At 38.9% G+C, this 26175-nt stretch overlaps 3 protein-coding genes across 6 annotated transcripts; 1 reads left to right on the top strand and 2 right to left on the bottom strand.

Annotated features, from left to right (window-relative positions):
* Nucleotides 1-1626: 1626 nt before the first annotated feature.
* ccnq (cyclin Q) lies at nucleotides 1627-11467 on the bottom strand. Of its 2 annotated transcripts, none has more exons than XM_006808643.3 (6): nucleotides 11340-11467; nucleotides 11091-11225; nucleotides 8377-8560; nucleotides 7158-7293; nucleotides 6680-6898; nucleotides 1627-3444 (listed from the first exon to the last, which is right to left on the bottom strand). In XM_006808643.3, exons 1-6 carry the CDS (start codon nucleotides 11341-11343, stop codon nucleotides 3355-3357), a joined length of 768 nt encoding a protein of 255 aa, XP_006808706.1. In that variant the 5' UTR covers nucleotides 11344-11467; the 3' UTR covers nucleotides 1627-3354. The 2 variants fall into 2 exon arrangements, with proteins under 2 accessions (XP_006808706.1, XP_035771665.1); XM_035915772.2 differs by having other exon boundaries at nucleotides 1635-3444; nucleotides 7161-7293.
* A 256-nt stretch (nucleotides 11468-11723) lies between these two features.
* Nucleotides 11724-18909, top strand: cfap126 (cilia and flagella associated protein 126). 2 transcript variants are annotated; one of them, XR_437690.3, is made up of 6 exons: nucleotides 11724-11993; nucleotides 12080-12142; nucleotides 12258-12332; nucleotides 12432-12632; nucleotides 12736-12803; nucleotides 18496-18584. XR_437690.3 is itself a non-coding variant. In XM_006808639.3 (5 exons), exons 1-5 carry the CDS (start codon nucleotides 11967-11969, stop codon nucleotides 18838-18840), a joined length of 711 nt encoding a protein of 236 aa, XP_006808702.2. In that variant the 5' UTR covers nucleotides 11743-11966; the 3' UTR covers nucleotides 18841-18909. The 2 variants fall into 2 exon arrangements, 1 of the variants encoding a protein (XP_006808702.2); XM_006808639.3 differs by lacking the exon at nucleotides 12736-12803 and having other exon boundaries at nucleotides 11743-11993; nucleotides 18496-18909.
* A 1998-nt stretch (nucleotides 18910-20907) lies between these two features.
* On the bottom strand, nucleotides 20908-26118 carry zgc:101663 (alpha-1,3-mannosyl-glycoprotein 4-beta-N-acetylglucosaminyltransferase C). 2 transcript variants are annotated; one of them, XM_006808640.3, is made up of 5 exons: nucleotides 25830-26118; nucleotides 23824-23922; nucleotides 23442-23592; nucleotides 22230-22484; nucleotides 20908-22128 (listed from the first exon to the last, which is right to left on the bottom strand). In XM_006808640.3, exons 2-5 carry the CDS (start codon nucleotides 23917-23919, stop codon nucleotides 21233-21235), a joined length of 1398 nt encoding a protein of 465 aa, XP_006808703.1. In that variant the 5' UTR covers nucleotides 23920-23922; nucleotides 25830-26118; the 3' UTR covers nucleotides 20908-21232. The 2 variants fall into 2 exon arrangements, with proteins under 2 accessions (XP_006808703.1, XP_006808704.1); XM_006808641.3 differs by lacking the exon at nucleotides 25830-26118 and having other exon boundaries at nucleotides 23824-25646.
* Between the last annotated feature and the right edge of the window lie 57 nt (nucleotides 26119-26175).

The following is a 26175-nucleotide window of genomic DNA, read 5'->3' as shown; positions in this document are numbered from 1 at the left end:
GCTTGCCTCCACCAGTGTGTGAATGAATATTAGTGCATGGGTGAATGAGACATGTTATATAAGAACCAGTACATTCAACAATGGATTCAGGAATACCTTGAGTAAGAATAGGATCCACAAGTTTTTCATTTATTTTGGATTTCCTCTAATCCGTACAGGATAAAAGTATACATATATACCCAGGAAAATATCTCGCTAATTGTCAAATGTCCCCTGAGAAGTTGCACATTGACCAGATGCTTCCGGTAGCCATCAACAAGCCTCTAGTATTTGCTGGATATTTGATACAATTTTTCAGTAGGGTTGAAAACGGGGCTTTGGGAAGGCCATTCCAGCAAGTTAATATTATCCTGCTTTATCCAGTCCAAAACCAGTTTTGGTGTGTGTTTGGAATCACTGTTGAAACACTAAGTTGAATTCAAGTTTCAACTGTCTAGCCATTGATTTGAGGTAAAGGTATTAAAGATGTACAGATGAGGATTACAGAATTTGTAGCCCTCTATGAAAATTTATTGGTAGTTAAATATTTTCCAAGTCCTGTTAAACAGAGCAGGGAATTTTTGACATAGCTTTCCCAAACATTGTAGTTTTATTTCGGATACTTTGATTATTTTTACTCTGCTTACTGAAACAAAATATTACACAAAACCCCCAAACTACCAGCGCAAAAATTATTAGCCCCCTGACGCTAATGGTTAACTTTATATGAGTTTGCTAAATAACAACCTGCAGTCATTTGTTGCAGTAATAAAATGCATCCGAATATTAACAGAGAGAACTCCAATCATTAGGTGATGCATTTTGAACAAGAACTTGGTGATACTGGGTAAGTAAAACTACACTTTAACAGGAAGATAGGTACAGCAGAACCAGCATCAGAGAGGGAAAAGCAGTGTGCCTAAAAAAAAGTTGGATGGTGAAGAAAAGACAAGAATATGAGGACCGAGGACCAAAGAAAAGTGACTTCACAAACAGTGTTGACATATTTTCTTTTATTTATTATTAACTTTGTTTACTGGTATTTGTTGCCATAAAAACAACTGAACACCTGTTCAAGTCACATTTAGTGACACAATGCAGTGAATCAAGCATTTTTGAAATGTAAGAAATTACATTTAAGACTTGAGGACTTATTTATATACCAAACAGAATGAAATTTAATCCCTGCTTCATGATCAAACCTTCTAAAGAATCGAGACATCACTAAAACCCAGTAGGGATTTACAGAGAGCAAAAATTGCTTTAATTTTTTTTCCAGTACTTCCCAGCAGTCTTAGATAAAACAAAGCATTTCAGTTGTGAGTCGAGATGGTTATATTTAGTATTGATGGAGATTTTTCAGTCCTTAACCCTAAAATGAGTAATAGGTTTGCCATTAACTTCTGCATTCTCACTCTTGATAATTTAAAAAGACAAAACAAACAAACAAACAAAAAGCCGCTCTTAATTGGACCTATTCTGCTCATTTCCAGCTCAGTAGTATTATTATTATTTGACTAAAGGAATTTCATATGCCCTTACAAGAAATAAGTGGAAGTGGATTTAAAAAATATATACTTCTGCCAGGTTTCTCATCATTGTAGAAGTTAATCAAATGAATTTAATTATTGCCAATGTATGCCATATTAGATTATGCTGAAATGTTATTTTGTATGTTATGTTGTTTTGTCACAAAACGCATCAGACTCTGCAAAATGTAGTGATGTTCCAGGGAAAATAGCAGCTGCATTGTTGTGGCTAATGTGAATCTTACTAAATGAAACATGCTATGTAACCATAAAAAGCACTAAGAAGGGAATAATATACCTGTTATGGACATCACTGTAACATCATTATCTTCATTTTGTTTATTTTGTCAAAAAACAACACAAAAATTTCTTAGTCTGTTTCTCAGTATTTCCCTTTATTGTCTCTCACTCTCAGTCCCAAACAAATTGGTTACAAATTTAGTTCCTTTTTATAGTTTCCTTAAAAAGATCTTATTTTCATTTCCAACACCATATTTTCATTTTTGGGTGACACAATGTTAACTTTAAATGATTAAACTTTAAAAGTTCAACAACATCTTTTCCATTCAAAGTATTTCCTTTAAATGAGCTTGAAAAAATATACGTAAAACTTGGGAATAAAGAACCATTTAAAAATCTCTTAACACTGTTTTATCTATTTATTTGACATCCATGAACTTAAGGTAGGCTCAGTCTTATAATCATACTGTAAGTGAATGAGGTCAGCTCTCCCCTGGTATATAGATATGTTAGTTTCTCGCCATGCTGGAAGTGGGAAATATACTCCCTCGTCTCCCCGTCTACAGAGCTGCACTTACTCAGCTTGCTCATGTCTGTGCATTTTGCAATAAGCATTTTAGTTGCTCTATAGCACTATACCCGACTCCACTTGCTGGTTTAACATCTTTCCTGGTGGAAAGCCATTGTAACACAATGTATTTCTGACAGAATATAGGGAAAATGAGTCCCAAATATTTGTATTATTATCAGAAAGAGCCCCCTTTAAATTACAAACAGTTTCTAATCATAATATGTAAACATTATTATACATGGAGAAAATGCATGAATATGTAAAGATTTGCTAGACCTGAAACAGACTTGCAAGTTGTTTAGCATATGATGCCTCTCGCCCTAAAGTGGCTGGGATAGCCTCCAGGCCTCCTGTGACCCTGAACTGAACAAGTAGTTAATAAAATGAATGGATTAATGGAAATTACACTGCTGCCAGATATTCCTCTATAATACTTCATCCAACCAATGCATTTGCATGTGAATACTATGCATCGTAAAAATACAAGATATTTATGGTATCCAGTATGTAGCATCCATTGTCCTTGAAAATATGCAGGTTTATTCTGCAAGGTACTAATCAAGCCTATAATCTCAAAGAAAAAACAAACAAACAAAAAAACTGTGCTGTACTACCCTAGTCCAGAAAGATCTAAGAGTAGTCACCATTTAGCATTTGTAGTAAAAATGTGTGATGTGTGGAATATGAAGAGATCGGTGGTACTGAGAGTCGGCATGTTTTTGAAGCGCTCAGGATGTATTATGCAGTGCAAGGCCGACAAATAACAGATCAGAAATGAAAGAAATGTCTCCCCACACTGGAAGAAATCAGTAGTGCAGGCATGTTTTTTTTAACTCACAGAATAACTGGGTTAAAGACACAAAGTGCTCTTCTACCTTAGACACACCTGAACACAAGCGCTTTGAGTGCTCAGTTGTAGCAGAGCACTATATAAGTACAGTTTTACACTACAATGTGCACCATAACACACATTCAGCTTTGTACTGCACAGTCAAGTGGCAAAACAGAGATGTGATGGTCTTGTAGGTGTGTTGTTCAGATACACTTGGCCTCCATATCGTAGAGCTGAAGAAGGTCTGCGATCACAGCATCGATATCTGCTTTCATCACGTCGTCACACAGCACCTACACACATACACACACACACAGACCTCAATAAACAGCAGACATCAAAAGGTCGACACACCATTTTTAAAAAACATGTTTTTTTGTCCTCTTGCCTTGAGGACCAAAGCAGAAAGACAGAAAAAAACTGGGTTTGCTCCATTTCCATTTGAATACTGCAACTTAGAAAAAAAATCTAATCTGGTCAGGTTAGTGTTACTTTGGTTTAAGTGCACAGTGGCACAAACAGTATGTTTGACACTAACCATGATAAAACTAAAATCATGGAGTGCCTATGCAAGATCTGTACTGTTTCTCCACCTCACAGTGCCGTTATAGACAAATCTAAATGCAGCTCACACACTTAAGCCAGGAGCTCACGTTCCACATCCTGCAGGCTCCTTCAAAGAATAATTCCAATTTGTGTCAACCAGCTTTTCATTGACATAGCTATTGTCTCCTGCAGACACTTGAGGAAATGAGGACATGCTGAACAGAGAGTTATCCACAGGTAAACAAGTCTCTCTCATGTGGACCAATATACAACAGGAGTTTCAAACAAAGGGTTTCATTCAGCAAACTGAGCCTTTGAAAACTATGAAAATTATAGTGAAGTCATTAATTTTTAAACAAAAGGTACTTGTATTCTTGTTCTTCTGGTGTCTGCATAACTATGCTAGAGTGAAACGTATGGAAAGTGAAAATTCAAGAAAATATCCAGATATTAACAAGTTGTTTGAATAATAAAGTTGGATATTATTATTGTTGTTGTTCATCATTTAGTTTAAAAAAAAAACAAAAAAACAACTCAGCATGCAAAGGTTTTGTGCTTCTTGGTAAACACTTGCCAAGAATGCAGGCAGACCGCATGTTATAAAACGGCCAAACCTCTCACATGTCTGGAAATGCAACCTGGGCCAGTCAGACAATGAAATCTGCTGGCTGACAGGCCCAGAAAGGCTTTTCCATCTTTAACTTGTGTAGCATGCTGTAAGATCGATCCACGAGTTTCTTATAAACATATAAAGTAGAGTTTAGTCAGAAGTTTAGACATTTATGAATGTGCTATACATAAGTATTTATCCATTTGTGTCATTATAAATCACAAAAGTTCAAAAGGTTTTAATTTTTCAAGTTAAAAAATGATAGAATATAGACAAAAATACATGTAATAAATGAACTGTGAATTGTGGCGTATTAATTCAGAATTTGGAAATGTTCTCAGGCATTCCATACCACTCAATAAAAGAAGAAAATTATCTCTGATATAGAGGAGTAGGACATCATGTAACTTTGTCTGGGGCTTGTGGTTTCAATGTAAAAAAAAAAAAAAAAAAGTGGCTGATGTGAGGTTTTCTTCTCCAGTCAAGCTCAAACTGTTCTGGATGTGAAAGAGTGCTGTGGCGCAACATCAGCATACAACCCTGACCACCTGGATGAGGCAGTAAACACCACTTTGGTACTGCAGATTATTCCTTAATTTTTGAAGCTACAGCAGCTCTATAAAAGATCTATTTACTTTTCGACTGCTATCAACTTCAGCACATAAACTAACGCTTCAATTAACTGAACACAGATGCTTTAACTGACATTTTAAATGCAGTGTCGGGGTGGCTGAAGCTCAGGAGGCAGAGAAGGTCATTTGCTAATCGGAAGGTTAGCGGTTTGATCCCTGGCTGCTCCAGTCTGCATGCCAAATATCCTTGGGCAAGATACTAACCCCTAAGTTACTCTCTGATGTATCCATCAGAGTCTGAATGTGTGTGAATGTTAGATATAAAGCACTTACATAGAAAAAGCATAGATAAAAGTGCTTGTGTGGATGGGTGAATGTTATGTTGTGTAAAGCACTTTGAGTGCTCAGGTCGATTAGAAAAGAGCTCTATAAGAACCCGGTCCATTTACCATTTACCAGTTGGTGGTTTCACACAGTTACCATTACTGGCTGCATATGAGCTCATCAGTCAGCTGCTTTCAAATAACACATCAAGAGTGAAGAGTAGGCTTTAACTAAAGACACATGGCAGATGCTGCCTCTCTCTAAGCCTGGTTCTACTGGAGGTTTCTTCCTCTTAAAAGGGAGTTTTTCCTTTCCACTTTTCTCTGTATTATTGTAGGGTCTTTACCTTAGAGTACAGCTGTTGTTGTGATCTGGCACTATGTGAATAAAATGGAATTGAACTGATATCTATAACTATGGTCATTGTAAACATACAGACTGTCACTTCAAGTATTTTCAGCCATGATATTTCACTTGCTTTCATTGCCATTCTTCAGCTACTCATCCTTATTCATAGAGTTAAATGTTTCTTGTTGCTGCTAACATGTTGACACTGGACACTTAACGGCTGTCACTTCCTACACACAAACGAGTACCAGAGGTTTGCACACTAAAATACTTTAAGTATCTTTAGTGCTTAGAAGTTAACTGAAACTTTAATCACACTTACAGTTTACATTCTTCCCTGAGATTTCAGTTGCTTTCACTGGAACACTTTGACTGATATCCCACTTGCTTCCATCTCTTACTCTTTGACATTTGCTGTCACATATCTGCCATTTCAGTTGCTTTCATTGGTGACACATCAGTTGATAAATCGCACCAACCAAATGGGACTAAAACCTTTTTCAAAATCTGACACTGCAACTGGTATACCAACTTGTGTTGTTTTGACGAACTGTGACCTTGGACGTAATGCTGAGCTTGTCATTGGATGTAATTTGTTAGCTTTTTTTCTAATTTTTAATTAATTTTCTCTATTATTAAATTTATATTAGATTCAATCTGCCTCCCTGTAGTTTCATGTTGGCATCCAGGCATAAAACTGACACTCGTGATACACAGTGTAAATGCCTGTGCCTCTGCCCTCACTAAAATTAAAGTGCCATGTGAGCAGCTACTCTGATCCGACATCATCATCTCAAAATGAGGGAAAAACAGAAGGAAAGTGAAGGAGGGTTTCTGTTCTGTTTAAACTGGAGCTTAATGGAAAAGTAGAGATGTCAGTTCATCGTCATCAAAATTTCCTGTGTTGATTTCAGAGCTAAATGAAGGAGGAAATAACTTTCATCTTCTGGGTTTATCAGCTAACACCTGCTAGCCTCTAACTTCCTATAAGATGATGTCACATTTTCCTCTTGAAGTAATAAATCCACCTACAGTGCACAGATTCTTTCTCTCACTTGAGCACGGACACACGCACTTTGGATTAGCCCTCTCTCTCCAGAGAGAATAGGAACACTATTCAGCACGTACCTGCCACCACTCTCTCTCCCCAGCAGGCAGTTCCACTCCATAGCTGTTTAGAGCCAGGTACAGCATTGCTATGGCGATGTGTTGGGGTCTGTGGCGGATGACCATGGCTCCATGGTAACAGTCTCTAAGCAGCGCCCAGGAAGTTTCAGCTACAGGAGTTCGAGACCAAGCATGGCGGTTCACAAGTGACTTGACAGACAGCAGGTAGTGGAGCAAATACTGAAGATGAAAGACAGCAGACAAATTTAAACTTCAGAGATCAGGCACTACTACACTTACTATTTTATTAAATGCAAGGGTCATGTAAGTAAAACTAAAAGCATTCAAGCCAACAGAAAACACTTGTTTGTCCCAGAGATCACAGAGATCGTAAACACAAGCACATTTGCATCAGAAAATCAGGCAGTAACACAGACCAAAAAGGAGGTTTAGCACCAAATAAGGAGGGAACAGGGATCCGTGCACGTGCCCTCACAACTACCTTGTGGGGGTGTTCGAAGGAGACTTGGAAGTTGAGCTGTCGGAGGATGAGGAGCTCACACTGCACCACGCTGTCCCTCAGGTCCCAGAACTCCTTGTCACATTCTAAAGGAGTACTGCCACTGTTGAAATACCTGAAAGGGTGGAGGAGGGGGAGGAGAGCATTTAAGGTGACAGCTCCAAAAACTGAATGGTTAAACTGCCTGGTAAAGAATTTGTTATTTAATGTATCCACTTCCATAAAAGTGTGATGTGAAATGTAAAATAAAACAGGATTCAAAGTTGCCTGCTCATCCAGCTGAGCTAAACTGGTGCCCGCCAACATGTTTTTAAAGCACTGGGACAAGAGCCTGGAAGGGTTGTGCATTTTTTTTTTTTTTTAAAGGATGTCCATTTATAGCATGCTTATGTACTTCAGTTTAAGAGCAATATGTGCTGTGTGTGTAGATGATATTTCCTCAGAAAAATTAGTGCCAAACTACATAATACATATGTTCCATGTGCAGAGTGGAGTTCGGGTTTTTTTAAGGCACAGGGAAAATTTCAGTGAATGCAAATATTGAAACAATCAAAAGCTTCAGAATAAGCCAGTAGGTGGAGGAGTGGGACTGGCAACTTTTAACTTGGCTTAATTTTTTAACAGAAATACTTTTATTATTATTCATGTTGATTTTATTTTCACTTTTTAATATGTCTACTCTTAAGTTAATGTGTTTTCTCCATGCATTTTCTCACACATGAGTGGGTTGGAGCCTGTCCAAAGATACTTTAAGAAAATCAGGGTACCAAGTGCAGATCCCGGAAAATTAACATGCTTTTGGACTTTGTTTTATGTCTTATTTAAATGTATGTTTATGACTGGAGACTGAGTATATTCTGGTTTTGCACTTGTTGATGGGACAGAGTCTTATCTAAAAATATTACCTTGGGCTTTACAAGCCTTCCTGGTCAAGGCTATTTTGTTTTTACTCTTGTGATGTTTTTCAGACCAAACCATTTATTCAAGAAAAGCAGACTACTCATTAAAAATTATTTATTAAATGTTTGGGGCTTTTTAATGTCCCTCTCATAACAAAAAGAGTTCAGAAAGACAAAACACAACCTTTTTGTTCTCAAGCAAAGTCAAATATCTAAGAGGCTCAGTTAGCAAGAAATTGTTTTTCTCTCAGCAGTGAGGTTAAAATGTCAATTATACACTCCACCTTATAAATTATTACCTGTGGCTTACATTGATGATATCACGGGTCCTGATGTGCTGCTCCTCCACTTTACCAGCCAGGTACACACAGCTCATGGCCACTAGGTAGGGTTCATAGGCATGGATACTGACCCTCTCAAAGAAACGATGATAGAGCACACATGCTGTAGCCATGGGCACCGAGCGCATGCAGAGTTTCACTCCTGAATAACAGAGGAGGGGGTACGATGTAGGTCTTTAAGGGCACACTAATGTTTTATCATCTTTAGCTGACTGATTCACACCTATTTTCACCTGCTGTAATCCTGAAATGCAGTTTAAGTTCACATTACTATTCGTTTGAAATCCCATTAAATCAACAAATCAAAAACCAGGAAAGAATACATAATACTGGACACATGTTTCAAAAACCTTAAACCTTGACTTTCTTAAAGAGAACCTGCTCATTTCCAACTCAATATTTTTTTTCTTGAATTCTCGTAAAGAAGCTCTATATGATTTAAAATTTCAAATAGTCCTTATTTAGATTTTACTAGGTCTCAGCACAGCGTTCATACGCTGTGTGAAACAGACTGTCTTCCCCCTTTAAGCTTCAGAGCAATGGGAGATGACTATTATAGGGAACTCCGATATCTCTCACTGTCATCAGACAGGGTGCAGAGCAAAATTTTTTTGGCTCATTCTTTGACACTATGGTGATGTTCAATATGAACATCTACCACTGGAGCAATGTATTTGAAAGAAAATAAAGACGAGCATAAAATGTGTTCTTTAATTTATCATTACACCAAAATAAGCAATCACTTGCCTTATGTCAAAAACTAAATGTCAATGGGAGCTGCTTAATCACGGGTGTGATCACATGTGTCAGAAAGTGAGGACCATTTCAGGAAAAAGGCTGATTAGTCTTTCCAAATTTCTGGCACCATATATCTAATTTTTATAGATGCCCATTTCCACTTGGTAGAAAAAAAACATGATATAAATAAAAACAAAAAAAACAAAACAATACAATAATGCATACTTTAACCATCTAGATCTAGATCGTAGGGCAGTAAAGGTTAGTCAAAATCTATGTTTTCACTGAGTAAGTACATAGACAAAGTATTGTCCTATAACAAAACCTCTTTTTTTCCAGGGTTAGACAAAATACAAAAGATGAACATAGACAGTGTTAGCACTTTGCCCGCTGCCTCGTTGTTTATTTGAGACAGAACTGGCTATATTTAGACCGGAAGATGCAGCGCTGAGCTCAAACAGAAAATAGGAAAACAAAAATTATTATGGTTTTTTGGTGTGCTGTATATTCTTAGCAAACCATAGTATTTATTAGATATAATATACATACAGATATAACAATAAAATTTTAAAATAGAATCAAGATGAGCACCTCTGTACAGTTGTAATGAAGGGAGAGATTAACTATAGAGACCAAACCAGCAATGCATGGTAAATGCATTGCTGAATTCAGGCATTTGAACATGGGAGTCTAATGTTCAAAACACTCTAAGCTCAATGAAGTGGGTAAGAGGGGAGGTGTTGTCAGGAGGGGGGGGGGGGGGGGGGATTTGAGACAAGAGCAAGAGTGAAAGGTAAAGTTTACAAGAAGCTAGTGAGACCTGCTATGATGTAAGGTTTGGAGATGGTGGGACTGAAAGAAAGATAGGATGCGGAGCTTCAAGTGGCAGAACTGAAGATGTTAAGATATTTACTAGGGTCCACCACGATGGACTCACTTAAATGTTTAAAGTGTGTGTCTTTTAACTTGACACAGGGTTATTAACTTCTCATTAGTGATCATGATTGACTATAATTTGTAGTTAATCTTGATCAGCATAAAAAGGATTTCTTTGACAGCAATAACTGGACTGTATTCAGAACAAAGGGAAAGTACTACAACGTCAGTGAAGCTCTGTGACGCAGAAGTGAACATTTACACAAGCTGGGAATGTCTCTTGGAGATATTTATGAATAACTGTGCTTTCAATATAATCAGTTCAGACAATTGTGCATAAGTAAAAGTTATTCAGATGTCACCACTTCGCCAAGTCTGGAGGAAAACCCAAATGAGACAAAATTGGTTACGATGTTTGCAAATAACCCAGGAACCAACAAGGCTCAAGCCAACGATGAAACTTTCAAGCTCAGCTGAAATTTAATGCTGCTCACATGGTTGCCTCTTTAGGCATTTGACTTTAGGCATTTAGCTTTTTGGACAAAATAACAAGAGATCGTTTTAAGGAGTAAAGGTGGAGCTTTCAAACCTAAGAACATTGTACCATCTTGCCAAGCATGGTGGTGGAAGTATCATGCTCTGGGGCCGTTTGTGGTGGTACGAGTTGTACAGGTACATTGCACAAAATAGACAGCATTATGAAGAAGGAGGACTACCTCCAAATTCTTCAACTTCAGCACACCTTAAGGGCTAGCTGGCTAGCTGAAACTTTGATAATAACTGAGTGTTCCAACAGAACAGCATCTCAAAACACATGAAACCAATTAATAAAAATGAACAACAACCCACTTTTTTTTTTTTTTTTTACTTTTGATACAACTGATGACGTAAATCAGCTGATACATTAATCTGAATTCATTATACTTTTTTTTTTTTTTAAATCAAAGACTTTACTTTTCATTCCTGGCAGGTAAGACTTGATAAGTTTACTTTATAGCCCTGAAAACTTGCTCTTCAAACCCTCTCTCACACTCACACACAGACCACCCCTGGTTTACCTGTCTCCATGATGAAACGACAAACGCGAAAGTGTTTCGTGTCACGGCTCGGGTCAGCCTCTATATCCCCACCAGAGTCTCTCCTTCCAGCAACGCGCAGAGATGCGGTCGAGTAAGCAGATGGTCCCTCCATGTCTAGTGGAGTACAAGCAGGGGTAACCAACAATAGAAAAAAAGCACAGACTGTCTACAAGAGTCAACAAGATGATAATTGAAGGCTGTGAGTTTCATTGTAAACTTTTAACTTACCCATCCAAAGTGCAAATTCTACGTGATATATTTAGTCCTACTTTTTGAAAAACAAACACAAGATCTGCTTGTTAGTTACATATCTTAATCAACTTGTCTTCTCAGTTGCCGCTAGTAATACCCGGAAGAAAAATAGTTGGACTTCCGGTTAATATATATATATATATTTATTTATTTATTTATTTAAGTGCGTAAGAAAGAAATATGCTTTATGCAACACTCTGTGCAATCCCGTCTGCAGGAAAATAATAACATAATTAAACGCAAGCATCCGCACATGATGTGTTTTGACATACGAAATCATTTCTACCTCATAACTTCCGTTTAGATCTTTCAAAATAAAAGCCCCTGAAGGCGGAACAGATCACATTTAGGCCAATAAAACAACTTGTAAATTAATCATTACAAACACGGAATCAGATAGTACTGATAAAACATGTATGAACAACAACAAAAAAACACAAACAAAAAATAAATAAACTGTACAAACTGATTCATATGAGGGTTTTTTCAGGTTTGTAACTCTTTTCAAATAAGCTGTTGTAGGGAGAAGTCTGTTTATCTACATTGCTAAGCAACGAGTCAACAATTAAACAGATTAGGAGACCGTAATTTACAGATCCAGCAATGTCTTCCAGCTATTCGGCAAACCAGGTAATCTAAATAACAATGCCAATAAAAACTCTAAACATTACCCATTTTACTTCTCTGTTTATGCGTTTTAAAACTTCTATTCACAGTATGACGGCGCCTTTAAACCGCACAGGCTGCAGAACTGGTGTGAGACTAAGCACTTCAAAGAGGTATAGGAAGTTTTCAACTCTTGATCATTTCCATTTCGTGTTAGATTCAAATAAATTCGTGCAAAAATAGATTTGTACAAAGATTTTATCTCCCTCTATGTGTGGGTATTTGCAGAGACCTAGTGCACAGGTGGGCCGTACCACCTTCATTGCTGATGATAGAGGACACCTGCTCCCAGGAGTGGGGAAGGTGAGATCACATCTTTCTTGTTTCCCCTCTTCACTGGAAGTGACGTTTTTCACTGTGAATATATGACTTCACTCCCTTACTGCGTGTGTGTTGCTACAGAGAGGCCTTGCATGGCCTGACTTTAAAGGCACCTGGGATCTACCTGCTCGCATCCCAGGAGAGCGAATCAACCCTACCGCCCGCTCTGTGGAGGGCCTCAACAGGCTCAAATCATGGGGACTGTACCCAAAGAACGCTGACATGTCTCAGCCACACAGAGGCAGCAAAAGCACAAATAGGCAGAAGGAAACTGGCGAGCAGGTTAGAGCCACACAAACACAACAGCCTGGTGTGGTGTTGAGTGTATACTAACAATTTTTCCATCTAGACTGATGTTTTCACAAACTCTGTGCTGTTTTCACAGTGTTTGTCAGTCATGTGACTTACCCAAAAAAAAGTTGCCGAGTACTGCTTCATCTTTCCAAGTAAACGGTAATGTTTGAGCTGAATCTTCAGACTGCCTGAGCAGGTTTCAGCGAAGACTATCTTTATTTTTAACTACATGCTTTGGTACAAACATTACTGATTCACTATGATGAGTACAGAGAAAGCATATTGCTGTGAATGCTTTCATCAGCAACTACACTCATGTGAAAGAGACAATTTTCATAGGATTCTATGATATTCTATGATATATTCATTGTTCAGTAGCTTAACAAACGACCACAAAAAGAACATTCCTCTGAAAACAGTCAGGTAAAAAGACTGGATGGAAAATGAGTGAAAAAGAAACCAATATCTAAAGTAAAAGTTTAAAAAATATTCAGAAAGCCTGGAACACTATTTCTCAAGACCACTTTAAAAATTGCAAGAAAATCTGGCTCCAGGAAACAAAATATAAAGAAATGAGCAGTGAAGACTTGTTATTGTTATGGTTGGAAAATTGTAGGTACATATTACTTTCCACAAGTCAAGGTCAAGGTCAAGGTAACTTTATTTATGCCTATAGGCAAGGTAAATTTGCTTTACAGAAAAATTATAGCACAAGTTTACATATTTGTGGTGCATTAACAATCACATTTTACAGGATATCTGACTGAGTCAGATTTTTGTTCAGATGTTACATCATATCCTTAAAAATGTATTTAGTGTGTCATCAAATGGAAAAACTTTCTAGATGCTCCTAATATCTTCTGTATCTAAAGACACTGTTCAGATTATGTCTTTAAAGCTAAAGGGAGGCCATGCTTATCTTTGAAAGACCATAACTATACCACTCCAAATAATATCTTCTTGGAGAGGAGGAATATACAAATAGGTTGTAAGTAACCGGAGCTACTGTCTTGTTTCCATATGGTGAGAGGATGGAAATTAGCTGGCTTCAGGTCGCCTCAGGGCGTTGACATTTAAAGGTCTCTCTGGTCACTCTGGACCAAAACAGAATAGGAAGAGGACCAAAGAAAAACAATAAGGAACCCAAGAGTCCAGAAAACAAAGGGGTAGTTCTGAGGGTCTGCCTGGTAAGACAAATGAGCCATAGGGACCGGCTGTAAGGCAGAGAGAGTGCTTTGGAGGGCCGACCCCGGTGGAGAGGACCTTTTAGAAACTTGACTGGGGGCTCACTTGGGACGGACAAAGGCAGAGGCAATCTAACACCCATGAGGAGTTTTATTATTATTTTTTTTAGATAATTTTGGTTCCGTTTTTCAAAGAAACATGTTGCGTCATCATTTTGTTTCACATTTTTCATTTACTTATTTATTATCTTCTGTCCCTTGAAGTGGATATCAGGTTTTATTTGATCGCAGAATAATGATGATGGGTGAGCGAGGCAGAGAGGGTTTTCCTTAGAACTGGAGTCATACTTAGAGCAGTCAGCAGATTAGGGCTGCAACTAACAATTATTTTGATAGTCAACTAATCTGCCTAATTTTTCTTCTATTAGTCGATTAGTCAACTATTATTTCAGCAACTCTTATGTCTGCTTCCTGTGGGCAGACCTCATGTTCTGGCTTTAGTGCCTCACCTGCTCAAGTCTGCCTACCCGTGAAATTCACCCTGTTATCTCATGACCCAGAAAACATATGAATTTGAAAAAAATCAGATGTATTTTTAACATAAGACCGTCAGAATAAAAATGAAATAAATGAAAATATTAGGTAACACAAATTTAAGTGCAAGTAGTATTTAAACAAAATTAATGTGCAAACAGGAAACTAAAATGGCTTCTGTCCACAAGTTCGAATAAAGTTTCAAATTAATTTAAAAAGATTTTATTTTCGAGTTTAGAGATGGTTCAGTTCATTAATTTCCGATTGCAGTGAACATGCTCTGGAATGAGGCTTGCTCTTATCTTTGAGATGATGTTCCCAGCTGTTGATAACTATGCTAAAGATGCTCTCTATCATGACTTCAGCCATTTGAAAGGTGCATGAGCTTCTCAAATGGGGATATGAAACGTTAACAATAAAATTCTGTGTCAACAAATTTTATATATTCGACGACAGCGATTATGGCGACGAATCCTTGCAGCCCTACAGCAGATAATGTGGAGGCATGCCAGACAATAGAGCAAGAAGGTGAAAGTTCACACAGAGGACATACCAGCTTTTGGGGAACCCGAGAAAGGGAAAAATGACAACAGGCAAAGCTATTATGGATAAGAAGTATTGTGTAAGCTGGGGCTTTGAAATTGTGGCATTTGGTTTCTCAGTTTCCATGCAGGACACTAGCCTGTGTTGCAGCCTTGTTGCATTATGTTTAAGTGGCTTTAAGAGGCGGAATAAAGCCCTGACTTTCCACAGGGCTTTATTCTTTTCCTGTTTATCAGTTACAAGGCAATATAACTTCTAACTATTAAATAATAACTATTATAACTTGGAAAGACTAAATTCTGATCCTAGGTTATCTGAGCCATTCAGTAACCACAGATATGCTGAAGAATGTTTTGCTCCAGAATGTTTCATATATTCAACTGAATATCATGGTTTGGGGTTGATGACACCAGCAACCTTTGAATCTATAATTTCATTCATTATTGTTTGGATTTAGAGAAGTGGGCTTTGAGGTCTCCAGTTTAGTCATAAATAACTTTAGGCTTAATTGTGAACTTACTCTTCCCTTTGTCTCATCTCTGGGTTTCATCCTTTAGTACCTTCCATGTTAAGGCTATCATGTTTCTGTTGCTTTTGTCAGGCTTGTGTGTCTTAATCCTGTGTGCTTATCTTTCCTGTTTTATTTTGATAGTCCCTTGTCTTGTGTGCTAAATGTTCCGTTTTGCTTCCTCTGTCTCAATGTGTCTAATTTGTCCCTGTTGTTTTTCCCAGCCCTCCCCTACTCATCCTCCTGTGTATATATTGCGTATGTGTTGTGTCAGTCTCCCTTTGTTTATCTGTTCAGTTTCCCTCAGTGTTATCTAGCCCCTTGTACCTCTGAGTATTTTCCCAGTTTAGGTTGTGTAATCCAAGGTTTTTAGTTTCTTTTGTATTTTCATGCTCAGTTTTTGTTCTTGGAAGTTCAATCTAATAAACCACCCACTTTTATTTAAGATGATCTTGTCTCCAAGTGTCTGCACATCACATTTGGTTTCCACAAACCTTTGACACTGAAAGGGTTCTTATTCCCCCTTCTAGATATAATAATGGCTAAAAGCTTCAGAGTCCTACATTAAACAGTTCTTAATATTACAGATGGTACATCTGTCACACTGTCCCTGCTCAGGCTCTTCAAAAGCTGATATGTCTTCCTCTTAGCTTTCAACTTCTTGCTCTGATATCTGGCCTTCCTCCACCTCATCATACCCTGACAGCAATGAGACTGATTCCGCTTCCACAGTTCTGAATAAAATCCTTTGGGCCTCTTTCTGCTCTCTGCTTCCTGAAGTATGAGAATTGGTTCAAAGCCAGTAGGGCACTGAATAAAAGTGTTGTTTTGGAAGGGTAAAATTACTTTACATTCCTGAAATCCTACTTAATCCCAGTCCCTGTCAGAACTGTTGCTGCAGCTTTCTGAATCAACTGGGAGCTTTTTTTCAGGGAGCCTTTATGGCAGTCTGCTGAATTACTTTGAGTTGTCAAGCCTGAAAGTAATAACTTCAGGAATCTTTTCAGCATCTCTTTGAAACAGGATGTTTCTAACTTTGGAGTTATTGTGCAAATGAAGGGCCAGCCTTATATATTTGATATGCACATCAGTAACTAAAGCTGACTAATTGCTTGCAACCTATTGGGACTTTTCATTGAAATATATTTGTAATAGGGGGATATCGGTCTGGCTCCAAGATGAATTTGATTAAACTAGTATATCCAACATCAGTCAAAAGAGCATGTGCCCAGACCTTAGTTCAGCTAAGACTAGTCCCCCCCCTTCCTACTCTTGTGCACATAGTAAGTGGTAGTAAAGACTTTTAATGCTACAGTCACACTTCCGTCCGTGGCTCATGGTCACTGACATTAGCAAATGTCAGCAAGTTAAGAATGTAAAAATGTTAAAAAGTATTCCTTTATATTGGGGTTACTGATTAGATGTGCTTACTTTATGACAGTTTTCTGTGTGTGGCACACAGTTTTTGGCATTTGACATTATCTGGTGACTACAGCTGCGCTATAACAGTTACAGTAGGAACACTGTGCCAAGAATGAAGGCAGTTCTGTGGATGACCTCAGCCCTGCTAGTGTGTAAGCCAAGTCTATGAAAACTTCTAAATCAATATTAGTACTGAGAGGGAGTAAAAAGAAGAAGAATTAAAAAGCACAAGTTGTCTACCGGGACTAGTTCTTAAAGAAAAGCAAACAGTTATAAACTGAATTCCTTTAGCTTATTTGTTTCTTGCAGTGTACGGTGTATCCATATAAATGGCCCACCCTGTATTTCATGTTTTTAGTAGTGATTTTATAAGACCACAAGCAAGTTGTGCAGCAAACATAGTAGTCAGCTGGAGGTATGTTAATTTAATATATTTGACATTTAAAAAAAGTATATTTATGCAGTGCAATGTAATTTATATTATATTGCCTGCTACAGGACAGGCTGCACATGTGAATTTGTCACTGTTTTTTCCTCCTCCTTTTTTTGGCATTTTCCTCCCAAGTTGGTTTTAGAGTACGGTCACATTTTAAAACTGATTTTTTTTATTTTGGGTTTGCTTTTATGTCTACTGGACATGCAATATTGGTCAGGCAATGCGCAATCCCTGAGCTGAGAGATTAGGCCTTGCATAGGTGCTCACTGTGAGTGGAGTTGCTGTGCTTAAGATTGTAGTGCTACCAATCTTTGAACTTAATCTGTTCGCTCAGAAACTTGAGTTTCTCTCTGAGTCCTCACCTTCTGCTGCATTTTAACCAGGTGCATGATGATAATGATAATTCATTTCTTCATTAACTTCATTCATTAAGTTGCAAAGATGTGAGAATTCATTTGCAGAATTCTACAATTTTCATGAAACATTGGTTTGCTTAATTATTTTTGTACTTAACATTACTGCTTTAATATAGCACTTTTCAGGACCCCTCAAAGCGCTTTACAATACCACTATTCATTCACTCTCACATTCACACACTGGTGGAGGCAAGCTATAGTTGTAGCCACAGCTGCCCTGGGGCAGACTGACAGAAGCGAGGCTGCCATATCGCGCCATCGGCCCTTCTGGCCAACACCAGTAGGCGGTAGGTGAAGTGTCTTGCCCAAGGACACAACGACCGAGACTGTCCGAGCCGGGGCTCGAACCTTCCGATTACAAGACGAACACACAACTCTTGAGCCACGATTGCCCGATGTATAACGCTTTCACAGTTATTCAGCTCTCAGAGACAGCGATTACGTCACAGATTTATTATCAGCTCAGAATCAAATCTATAGACTCCATCTCTGTAATTCTGTAGACATTAATGCTGTCAGTTAGTTTTCTTACACTGCGAACATTTACTGTACGTTACAAACTATGTGGTAATTGGTCACATTGATCTTTTTCAACTAACGCATGTGTTTAAATCAGGTTGAACAAGAAACTCAGAGTTGATCAATTTGTTTTTAAACTCAGAGTTTGAATCTGCTTCCTGGAACAGGGCCCTGACATTATAAAGAATGCAGAATTTTTAAAGCACTTTGTTTTCAATCATTTAACAGCAGTACCATTAAAAAGTATAGTGAATTTTAATGTTTCAGCTTCTGTTTCAATCCTTTTCAGACCAGTTTGAAAGTACTGCAGGATGATGCCACCCAGTCTGCTGCAGCTGAAGCCCGACCAGCTTCTCAGAATTGGTCCACTACTGGGAGTGACAGAACTGCCAACCAGAACTGGGCAGGCTCACAGGCAGCAACAGAACAAGCTACAGGAAATGACAGGCTGCCTAGCCATTGCTCTGCAGCTGAAAATAATTTAGCTTTGAATCAGGCTGCTGTGGAGAAAAACCATATCAGGCCTGATACTGGTGAGGGGAGACAAACAAGAAATATGTCAGCAAAAGCAGTCAGCCAGCCATCACAAGCATCCATCGAGCAGAGACAGAGAAACATACAGCAAGACCTGTGAACAGTCCTTTATTTCTCAGTGCATCGGAAAATGACAGAAACCTAGAAAAATAAATACACCTGAACAATAGTAGAGTTGACCAGTTGTAATGAATCCATTTTCAGCATGTGAATTATGGAAAGGAAAAAAATGGTAATACAAGGAAATGTTATTGGTGTTGCCTCAAATTTTACTGATTGCACTCAAACTGCCCACTATATCAGCCCTTCACTTCTCCTGTGCCTTTTACCTCTAATCTGAAATTTTTTTGTCAAGTTTGCCAATCAAGAATCTCTTATTGTTCCGTCAGCTGACCAGTGTAATGAGTTCCAGCATTACTGAATGATGGAGAAGAATAAAATGCATTGTTCTCTCACACACGCTGTTGGTTAGTGATAGGTTCAGCAGCATTTTGCCGCTTTAGTTTGTCACATTTGTAAAGCTTTGTATACACTGGGCTCTGTTTTATAAAGCTAAACATTGGAAAATTGTAAGCAGTCCATTTTCGTCTCCCACTATATCAAACCATGAACGGCTGAAGTCAGAGTTTTTGGCAAATACTGTGGTGTTTGTCCTCTTTCTTTGTTAATCCAGACTGTATTAATTTGGAATCTGTGGGTGCTCCCAGAAGATGGGGTATGTGTTCATTTATTACATGAAATGGATTGATTGGATACTTCATAATTCAATCCAGAAGCAGGGCATGTGACCATGAAAGGAAAATTGGCAGTGCCAAAAAAAAAAAAAAAAGGCAAGAGGGGCATTCTCACAGAATATTTTTAATCTACTTTTTACACTATAAACCTTAATTACTGCCCTACAAAGAAGTAGATGCAGAAATTTAGTTTTTAGCCAAATTAAAGTGAAATTAATCTCACTGATTATTATCTGTTATATATTCTAAAAGTGGAACAGATTTGTCTAATTAGCTGAATGAATGCAGGTTTCAGTGGAAAGACATACCTTTGTGTCTTCAGTGCATATCTTTGTTGGGCTGTGTTAAAAACATGCTGTTCAACAGGTGGCTAATGGATGGACACTTTCTCTCAGAGAGAAAGAGCTACTTTTGTCTGCTCTGTTATTCACAACAGGTTGCCACAGTGGCTAACTCTGCATGCAGAAAAGGTAAAAGGACTAGTTCTTATGTAGCATTTATCTACTCGAGCACTTTATACAAGATGTCTCATTCACCCAATTATACATCAGTGTTCAAGCGCTTTCTATGTAACATTCACACACACTCACAATCAGATGAATACATCAGGATTCAGTATCTTACCCAAGGATACTTTGGCATGCTTTTATCAGCCCAGTTTAATGCAAAAGAGTGTAAACTGGTCTGAAGCAAGTTAGATGTGCAATAAAAATTTAATCTAGTCAAGGGATCCATCCATCCTCTTAACTGTTTATCAGATTTAGATTTGGGCATGGGAGCCTGAAGCCAAGAGTCACCTGAGCTGGTTACCAGTCCATCACAAGACCAACAGAAAAATGGTCGATGACTCATGCTCACATTCACACCTGCAGAAAATTTACAACCAAAAGTTAACCTAACGTGCATGTCTTTGGACTGTAGGAGGAAGCTACGGTGCCCAAAGAGAACCTACACAGACACAAGGAGAACATGTATACTCCAAATAAAACTTTCAGTTGGCACATTTGAACCCAGACTTTTAATCGTGTGAGCCAACAGAAAGAACCCAGTGTACTGCTTTTGTGATATTGAAAACTCAACATACCTTGTTAACCCATTACCCTTTATAGTGCACCCCCCGGAATTAAATAAAAACATATGTACTTATTGGAAAAAGGAGCTGAGGTATTTAAGAAAGCAAAAATTCCTATTAAAAAAAAGAAAAGAAAGAAAGACAGAAAGATCAGACTGCAAATGGGACCCGGCGTCTTTTATCCCCTCTGTGTAGTTGTTGTAACATGTGACAGACGTACACTATTTATAGATCTGGCCTGAGGTTTGAATCAGGCTGCTGGTGCGAAAGGCCATAGCAGGCCTGATACTGGTGAGGGGAGACAAACAATTGACTGTAGGTTTCAACCTACAATCAATAGGTTTCATAATAAGCACATGGGTTTTCTCTCGTCTTCATTTTAAAACAATGAGTTAATGATGAGTGCAGTTTCACACACAATGCAATTACCCAAATGCATTAACAATACATACATACATACAACACATGGAGTTGGTTGTCTGCTTATAGCTCTTTGATTCTGTGAAGAGACAACATGTCATCACAAAGTTTGGTCAAACTTGCTTCAAAGTGACAATTTGCTTAGAGCACTTAGTTGATGTATGATAAATAAAACATTTTAACAAGGCACACAAGTCCCAAGTTCAGTTTGTCAGATTTTGATCAAAATTGTTTTTAAATCGGCCAGGAAGAACTAACATGTACGTCTATTGATGAGGTACAGTCAGCTTTGTGGTGATTCTGATTTTCGTAATGATCAACCAGTCCTTCTGAGTAGCTGTGACCTTTATCTTCAGACACGAAGAGGCTGAGCTGTACTTTTTATCCATCTCCTGCATTTTAAACTTTCCATTCTCAAATGCTCCCACGGACTCAAATTCTGTACAACTCTTCTCTTTGTCTGTGGCCACCACATTGTGACCCATCTCCACCTCACCTGACTCCAGAATGTCTTTGCCTCCTGACCCTGTTTCTACAAATATCCCTGTCACCACAGTAGGTTCAGTAAACACTACAGTCAGGTAATTTCCTTTTTCTGGGGTGCGGCCCCAGAAGAATCCTTCGCCAGCATCCCAGGCCAGCTTGGGGAAGTGCTTCTGATAGGTGGACATGTCAGAGTAAACTTCAGCTGATGGATTGGTATAGACATCCTCCTCAAAATCCTTGTCTTTCAGCTTATTGTATGTGCCTTGAAATGAGGAGAAAGTTCCCATGTGTTGAAACAGCGAGGGTTTGAAAAGGATGGTCTCCTTTTGAGTCATCACCTCTCGGAAGTGAGTCATCAGCCAGTCACAGGGCATTTCCTGGTAAAAGATGAAGAGGAAGCGAGCCAGAAGAGGAAGATGGGCTGATTTGTAGAGTTTACCAATATAGCCGAGGGCAGAGAATTCCAACGTTGCCCAGGTGAACTTCTTTCCTTCTTGCTCCTCAACTCGCTTTTTAATGGTTGTGAGGAAGTTTTTTGCAGAGAACACATCATCCTCTAGCTGGAGGTAATACCGTCCAAGACCTGCACAGTAGTGGATCAGGAAGGAATAATCCAGGTTCTGCTTGGAGCGGAACGTTACCCTCTCTGGAGCATCGTTGAAATTCCTCTTCAGACCTACAGAGAACCAGACAGATTTGTATCAGAGGAAAAAAAACCCCATTCAAACTGTATGTGAATGAATATGTACACTAGGGGTGATCGCATGTGAGCTGCACCTGTAATCGGAGGGTACCAGTCCTGGGGAACATGGATGACCAAAAGGTGGCCTTGTTCCAACTCAGAGGCAAAAGCCGATTTGATCTCCTTCACAGTGTCGACTCTCCAGCTGACGTCGAAATATGCTAGCAGCACTACCACCACCATGGAGGAGTGCTCCTCAGGAGACGACTGGGAGAAGATGGATTTCAATGTGGGGACCAGATAGCTGCCTTTCTTCCTCTTTACTGAGGATAATCCAACAGATAAATACTCTGAAGCCGAAAGAAAAAGGAAAAAAGTGAAGGGTTTTATGCCATTTCAAATCTAAAGCTGAGGCTAAAAAATATTTCTGATAACAATTATTAAATATTGTGGCATGAAATTCAGCATGGCAACACCTTCAGACTGTGAGTGAATAAAAGTAAAACAAAAAAAGGAGAATTATCATTGAAATAAAAGCAATAAATGCGTGACATAAATACCAAAATAATACAAAATAAGTCTGTGAAGGTTCTCAATCATCCAGGTCATCGTAGTCAAAGGAGCTTGCAAAGAAAAGCGTCTGGATTTCTTTAAGTTGCTTGAAGACATTTCACCTCTCATCTGAGAAGCTTCTTCAGTTCTAAGGTCAAATGGTGGGGAGTCCCAGATTTAAACCTAGTGGGAGTATCCCCCCACAGAGGGACAAAAGGACCCCCTGATGATCCTCTAATTGCCTGAGCCAAGGTTTGAAACTGGGTGTGGGTCCCAATCAGCCAAGGTTTCAGGTGAGCTCATTGTGAAACCTGGCCCCACCTTATCAAGGCGTCTGGGGAGGGAACTCAAAACTGGATTATAGATGGCAGACAGTTGGTGTCGTAAACCACCGCCTCTGTTCAAAGATCTTTGAACAGAGGTGTTTTAAATCTGGGACTCCCCACCATTTGACCTTAGAACTGAAGAAGCTTCTCGGATGAGAGGTGAAACGTCTTCAAGCAACTTAAAGAAGTCCAGACGCTTTTCTTTGCAAGCTCCTTTGAATACATAATAAGGCACCTCTGCTCATACAAATAGGAATATGCAAGTGACAGTGAAAAAACGCATTCCATAGTTTCCATAAGTTAGGGAACAACACCAGAAAGTGCTGTCATTATTTCTATACGTGACTTTTTGCAATTTCTTTTTTTTTACAGTTTGAAAAGGCAGCAGAAGCCTTATTATAATAATGAGAACAAAGTGTGGAGACTCACTCTGTTGAGTAGGCAGCACTCCAGCAAGCAGCTGATAGGACACATTGAAACTCAGATAATCTGCCTGATCAATCCAGGACTCCAAACTAACCGGCCTGTCTGCTTGCCATGTTAACTCATTAAGAACTATTTCAGGTGACCTTGCAAAGACCTGCAAAACAACAAAAACAAAAACAAACCGAAAAGACAAAAACATGATTATTGTCTGATTAGAATATACACGTTGATGAGTGAGACAATGCACTACCTTTGTTACTTTGCAAAGCAAGATGAGAGCAAGTGCAGTTACAGGAATGGTGACTTATACAAGTCTACCTCCAAGTAAGTAAGGTGTACAGTTTGAAAAATAACTCAAATATTCTATGTGTAGGTGTGTTCTTACAGCCAGGAGGAAGTCCGAATGGTTAATGAAGTATAATCCCCCAATGACAAGCAGCACTGCCACAACAATATTCTTCTTCTTCGAATGAATCCGCATTTCCTATCACAAACACATACGTGATATTCCATCCATTATGCTGGTGTGTGACGCAGTACAACTGTAAATAATTCAGCCAATAGTTAATGATTCAGAAGGCTTGGACACAGGTTACACGGAACTGAGTGTGTTGTTGTAACTTAGAGTCTCATATATACACTTTGTATGTATCAGATACAGTTTACTGAACACTGTTGCTCTGCTGTAAATAACCCTGTGCCTTAAGCTGCAAAAGCCCTTTAACATATTCTATAGAGATGCACATTGAGAACCACTTACAGTTCAGGACAAGAAACAAAATTGTCCCATTCAGTACATTTCTCATTTTATCTCATCTTTTACCAGTGCTGGAACTTGGTGAAAGTTTTCTGTGGGGGGTATGTGAAACAGTGATGACACAGAGTGCTGACTGACCCTGACAAATTTTCTTTCTAATGTTAATGTTTTTTAAGATATTAATTGTCAGTGGTCTAGTTCTACTTGATCACAGTAAAAACACAGTTCAGTTTGGCTACAGGTATTTAGTACTAGAATGTGGCACAAAAGGATGAACACCACTCCTCCAGCAGATAAGTGTTGATTTGGCATTTTGGTGATGGTGAAGGAAACAGCTGTTAAACACTGTAAGAAATCCCATTTGGGTTGAGATCCGGTGACTGAAGGCCACAGCATAAAGCCCTTTATTTTTTCAGTCAACCCACTCAGTGAAATGTGACTATAACTAATTGTTTTAGCTACAGACAATTTATTTGTACTGATGTATTTAAATGCAAAAACCTCATTTCAAACACAAGCCCGCTGAGCAATCTGTTAAAGTTTGAGACAAACTCATGTGGCATGCTCAGCCTTTGTGGTACTGTATCCTAACTACCCAAATCTACTCGAGCAGAAAAATCTGCAGCAACTGTTTATTATTTATTCAGCTTCCCCCCTTTAATTTGTCCCTTGTCTGAATATTTCCTACAGCCATTACAGTGCAGTCTCCCTCAGACGGAGTTTCTGCCAGTGTCGACTGTTACTGTAACCTTTTTTCTTCTTGTTTGGTTACATTGTTTCCGAGTTCTAAACGGAGGAAAGGGCAGAGAGGTTACAGGGAAGCAGTAACTAAACACTGTAGATGATAAGCCTGAGGTTTATAGCCAGGCTGCCCTAGTCTTGTTTTTTTTAAACGCACTGAGAAGTAAGGACAAGTAAGGAGATATGAAAAGCGTTGCGTAGTCTCATGTCAGACTAATCCTTAGAGCCAGGCTAGAGGACAAGCTTTACTTAGATTTTTAAAATGCCTTTGTTTTGTCAACGAGTACAGGGTCACTTCATAGAAGATACCAATTATAGCCGAGGCCACCTCATCTATAATTAGTATGCGGTCTTCTCTTTGATTTTTGCAATGTAACGCTCGCTGAAACAAACGCTTCCCGAACAGAACGACGAAACCGCAGTTACCCAAACAATGACAGAGTATAGAGAGCTGTCCGTGTGTTTTAACTTAAACAGCTCTAATAATTTGAAGGTAACGCAAGAAAACTAGCCAGTCTTATGGGACGTTTTCAGATAGTGTCTACAAACAAGTGACTACCGTAGAAGATATTTCAAGTTAAGAAATCCGGAAGATTCTTTTCTTGCTACCGTCTCTGCGCGATCAGGCTTTTAAAAAGCCATATCAATAGGGTTTAGCAATTATTTCCAACCGTCGCTCATAACACAAACACAGCCGAAAAGTCTTGTACCATGTATGAACCCACAGCTACGTAAATGAGAAGAGTCCAAATAAAGAGTTAGCAGAAGGTACAGTACATGAGCTAAACCAGGCATCCATCCATCCAGTCACTGAAAACAAAAAGCAGCTGCTGTGAGTCGGAACATAAACGATAAAGCTAATAAACTTGTGCCTGACCGGTATCTCCACTCACCTCCCTCCGCCGGTTGTCCTCAGCTCGATAGATAACAGTCAGTGAACGAGTTGCAGTCACGGCGTGGTAATACTTACAGTACAACGCACCGAAAGTCAGAAAAGGCACTCACGGAAATGAAAAATGATTCACCCCTTGGAACCCATGCATATAAACCAGTACTGCCGCATTCTGCACTCGTATTTCCACCTATAGTCCCCGACGCTCAACAGGCGACCTCAAGTAGCAGAGGCTGTACGCCAGCCAGGTGTGGCGTCACGGTCGGACGACAGCCAACCGCTTACGTACAAAGGCGGCCACATTCTTTGGAACTACACCAGGAAATTAAAGCAAACGCCCTGAGCTA

The sequence above is a fragment of the Neolamprologus brichardi genome, chromosome 20, assembly GCF_056152115.1.
Source record: "Neolamprologus brichardi isolate AB-2024 chromosome 20, ASM5615211v1, whole genome shotgun sequence".
NCBI lineage: Eukaryota > Metazoa > Chordata > Actinopteri > Cichliformes > Cichlidae > Neolamprologus > Neolamprologus brichardi.
Note: the sequence above shows the minus strand (reverse complement) of the source record. Positions and strands in the feature narration are given on the sequence as shown.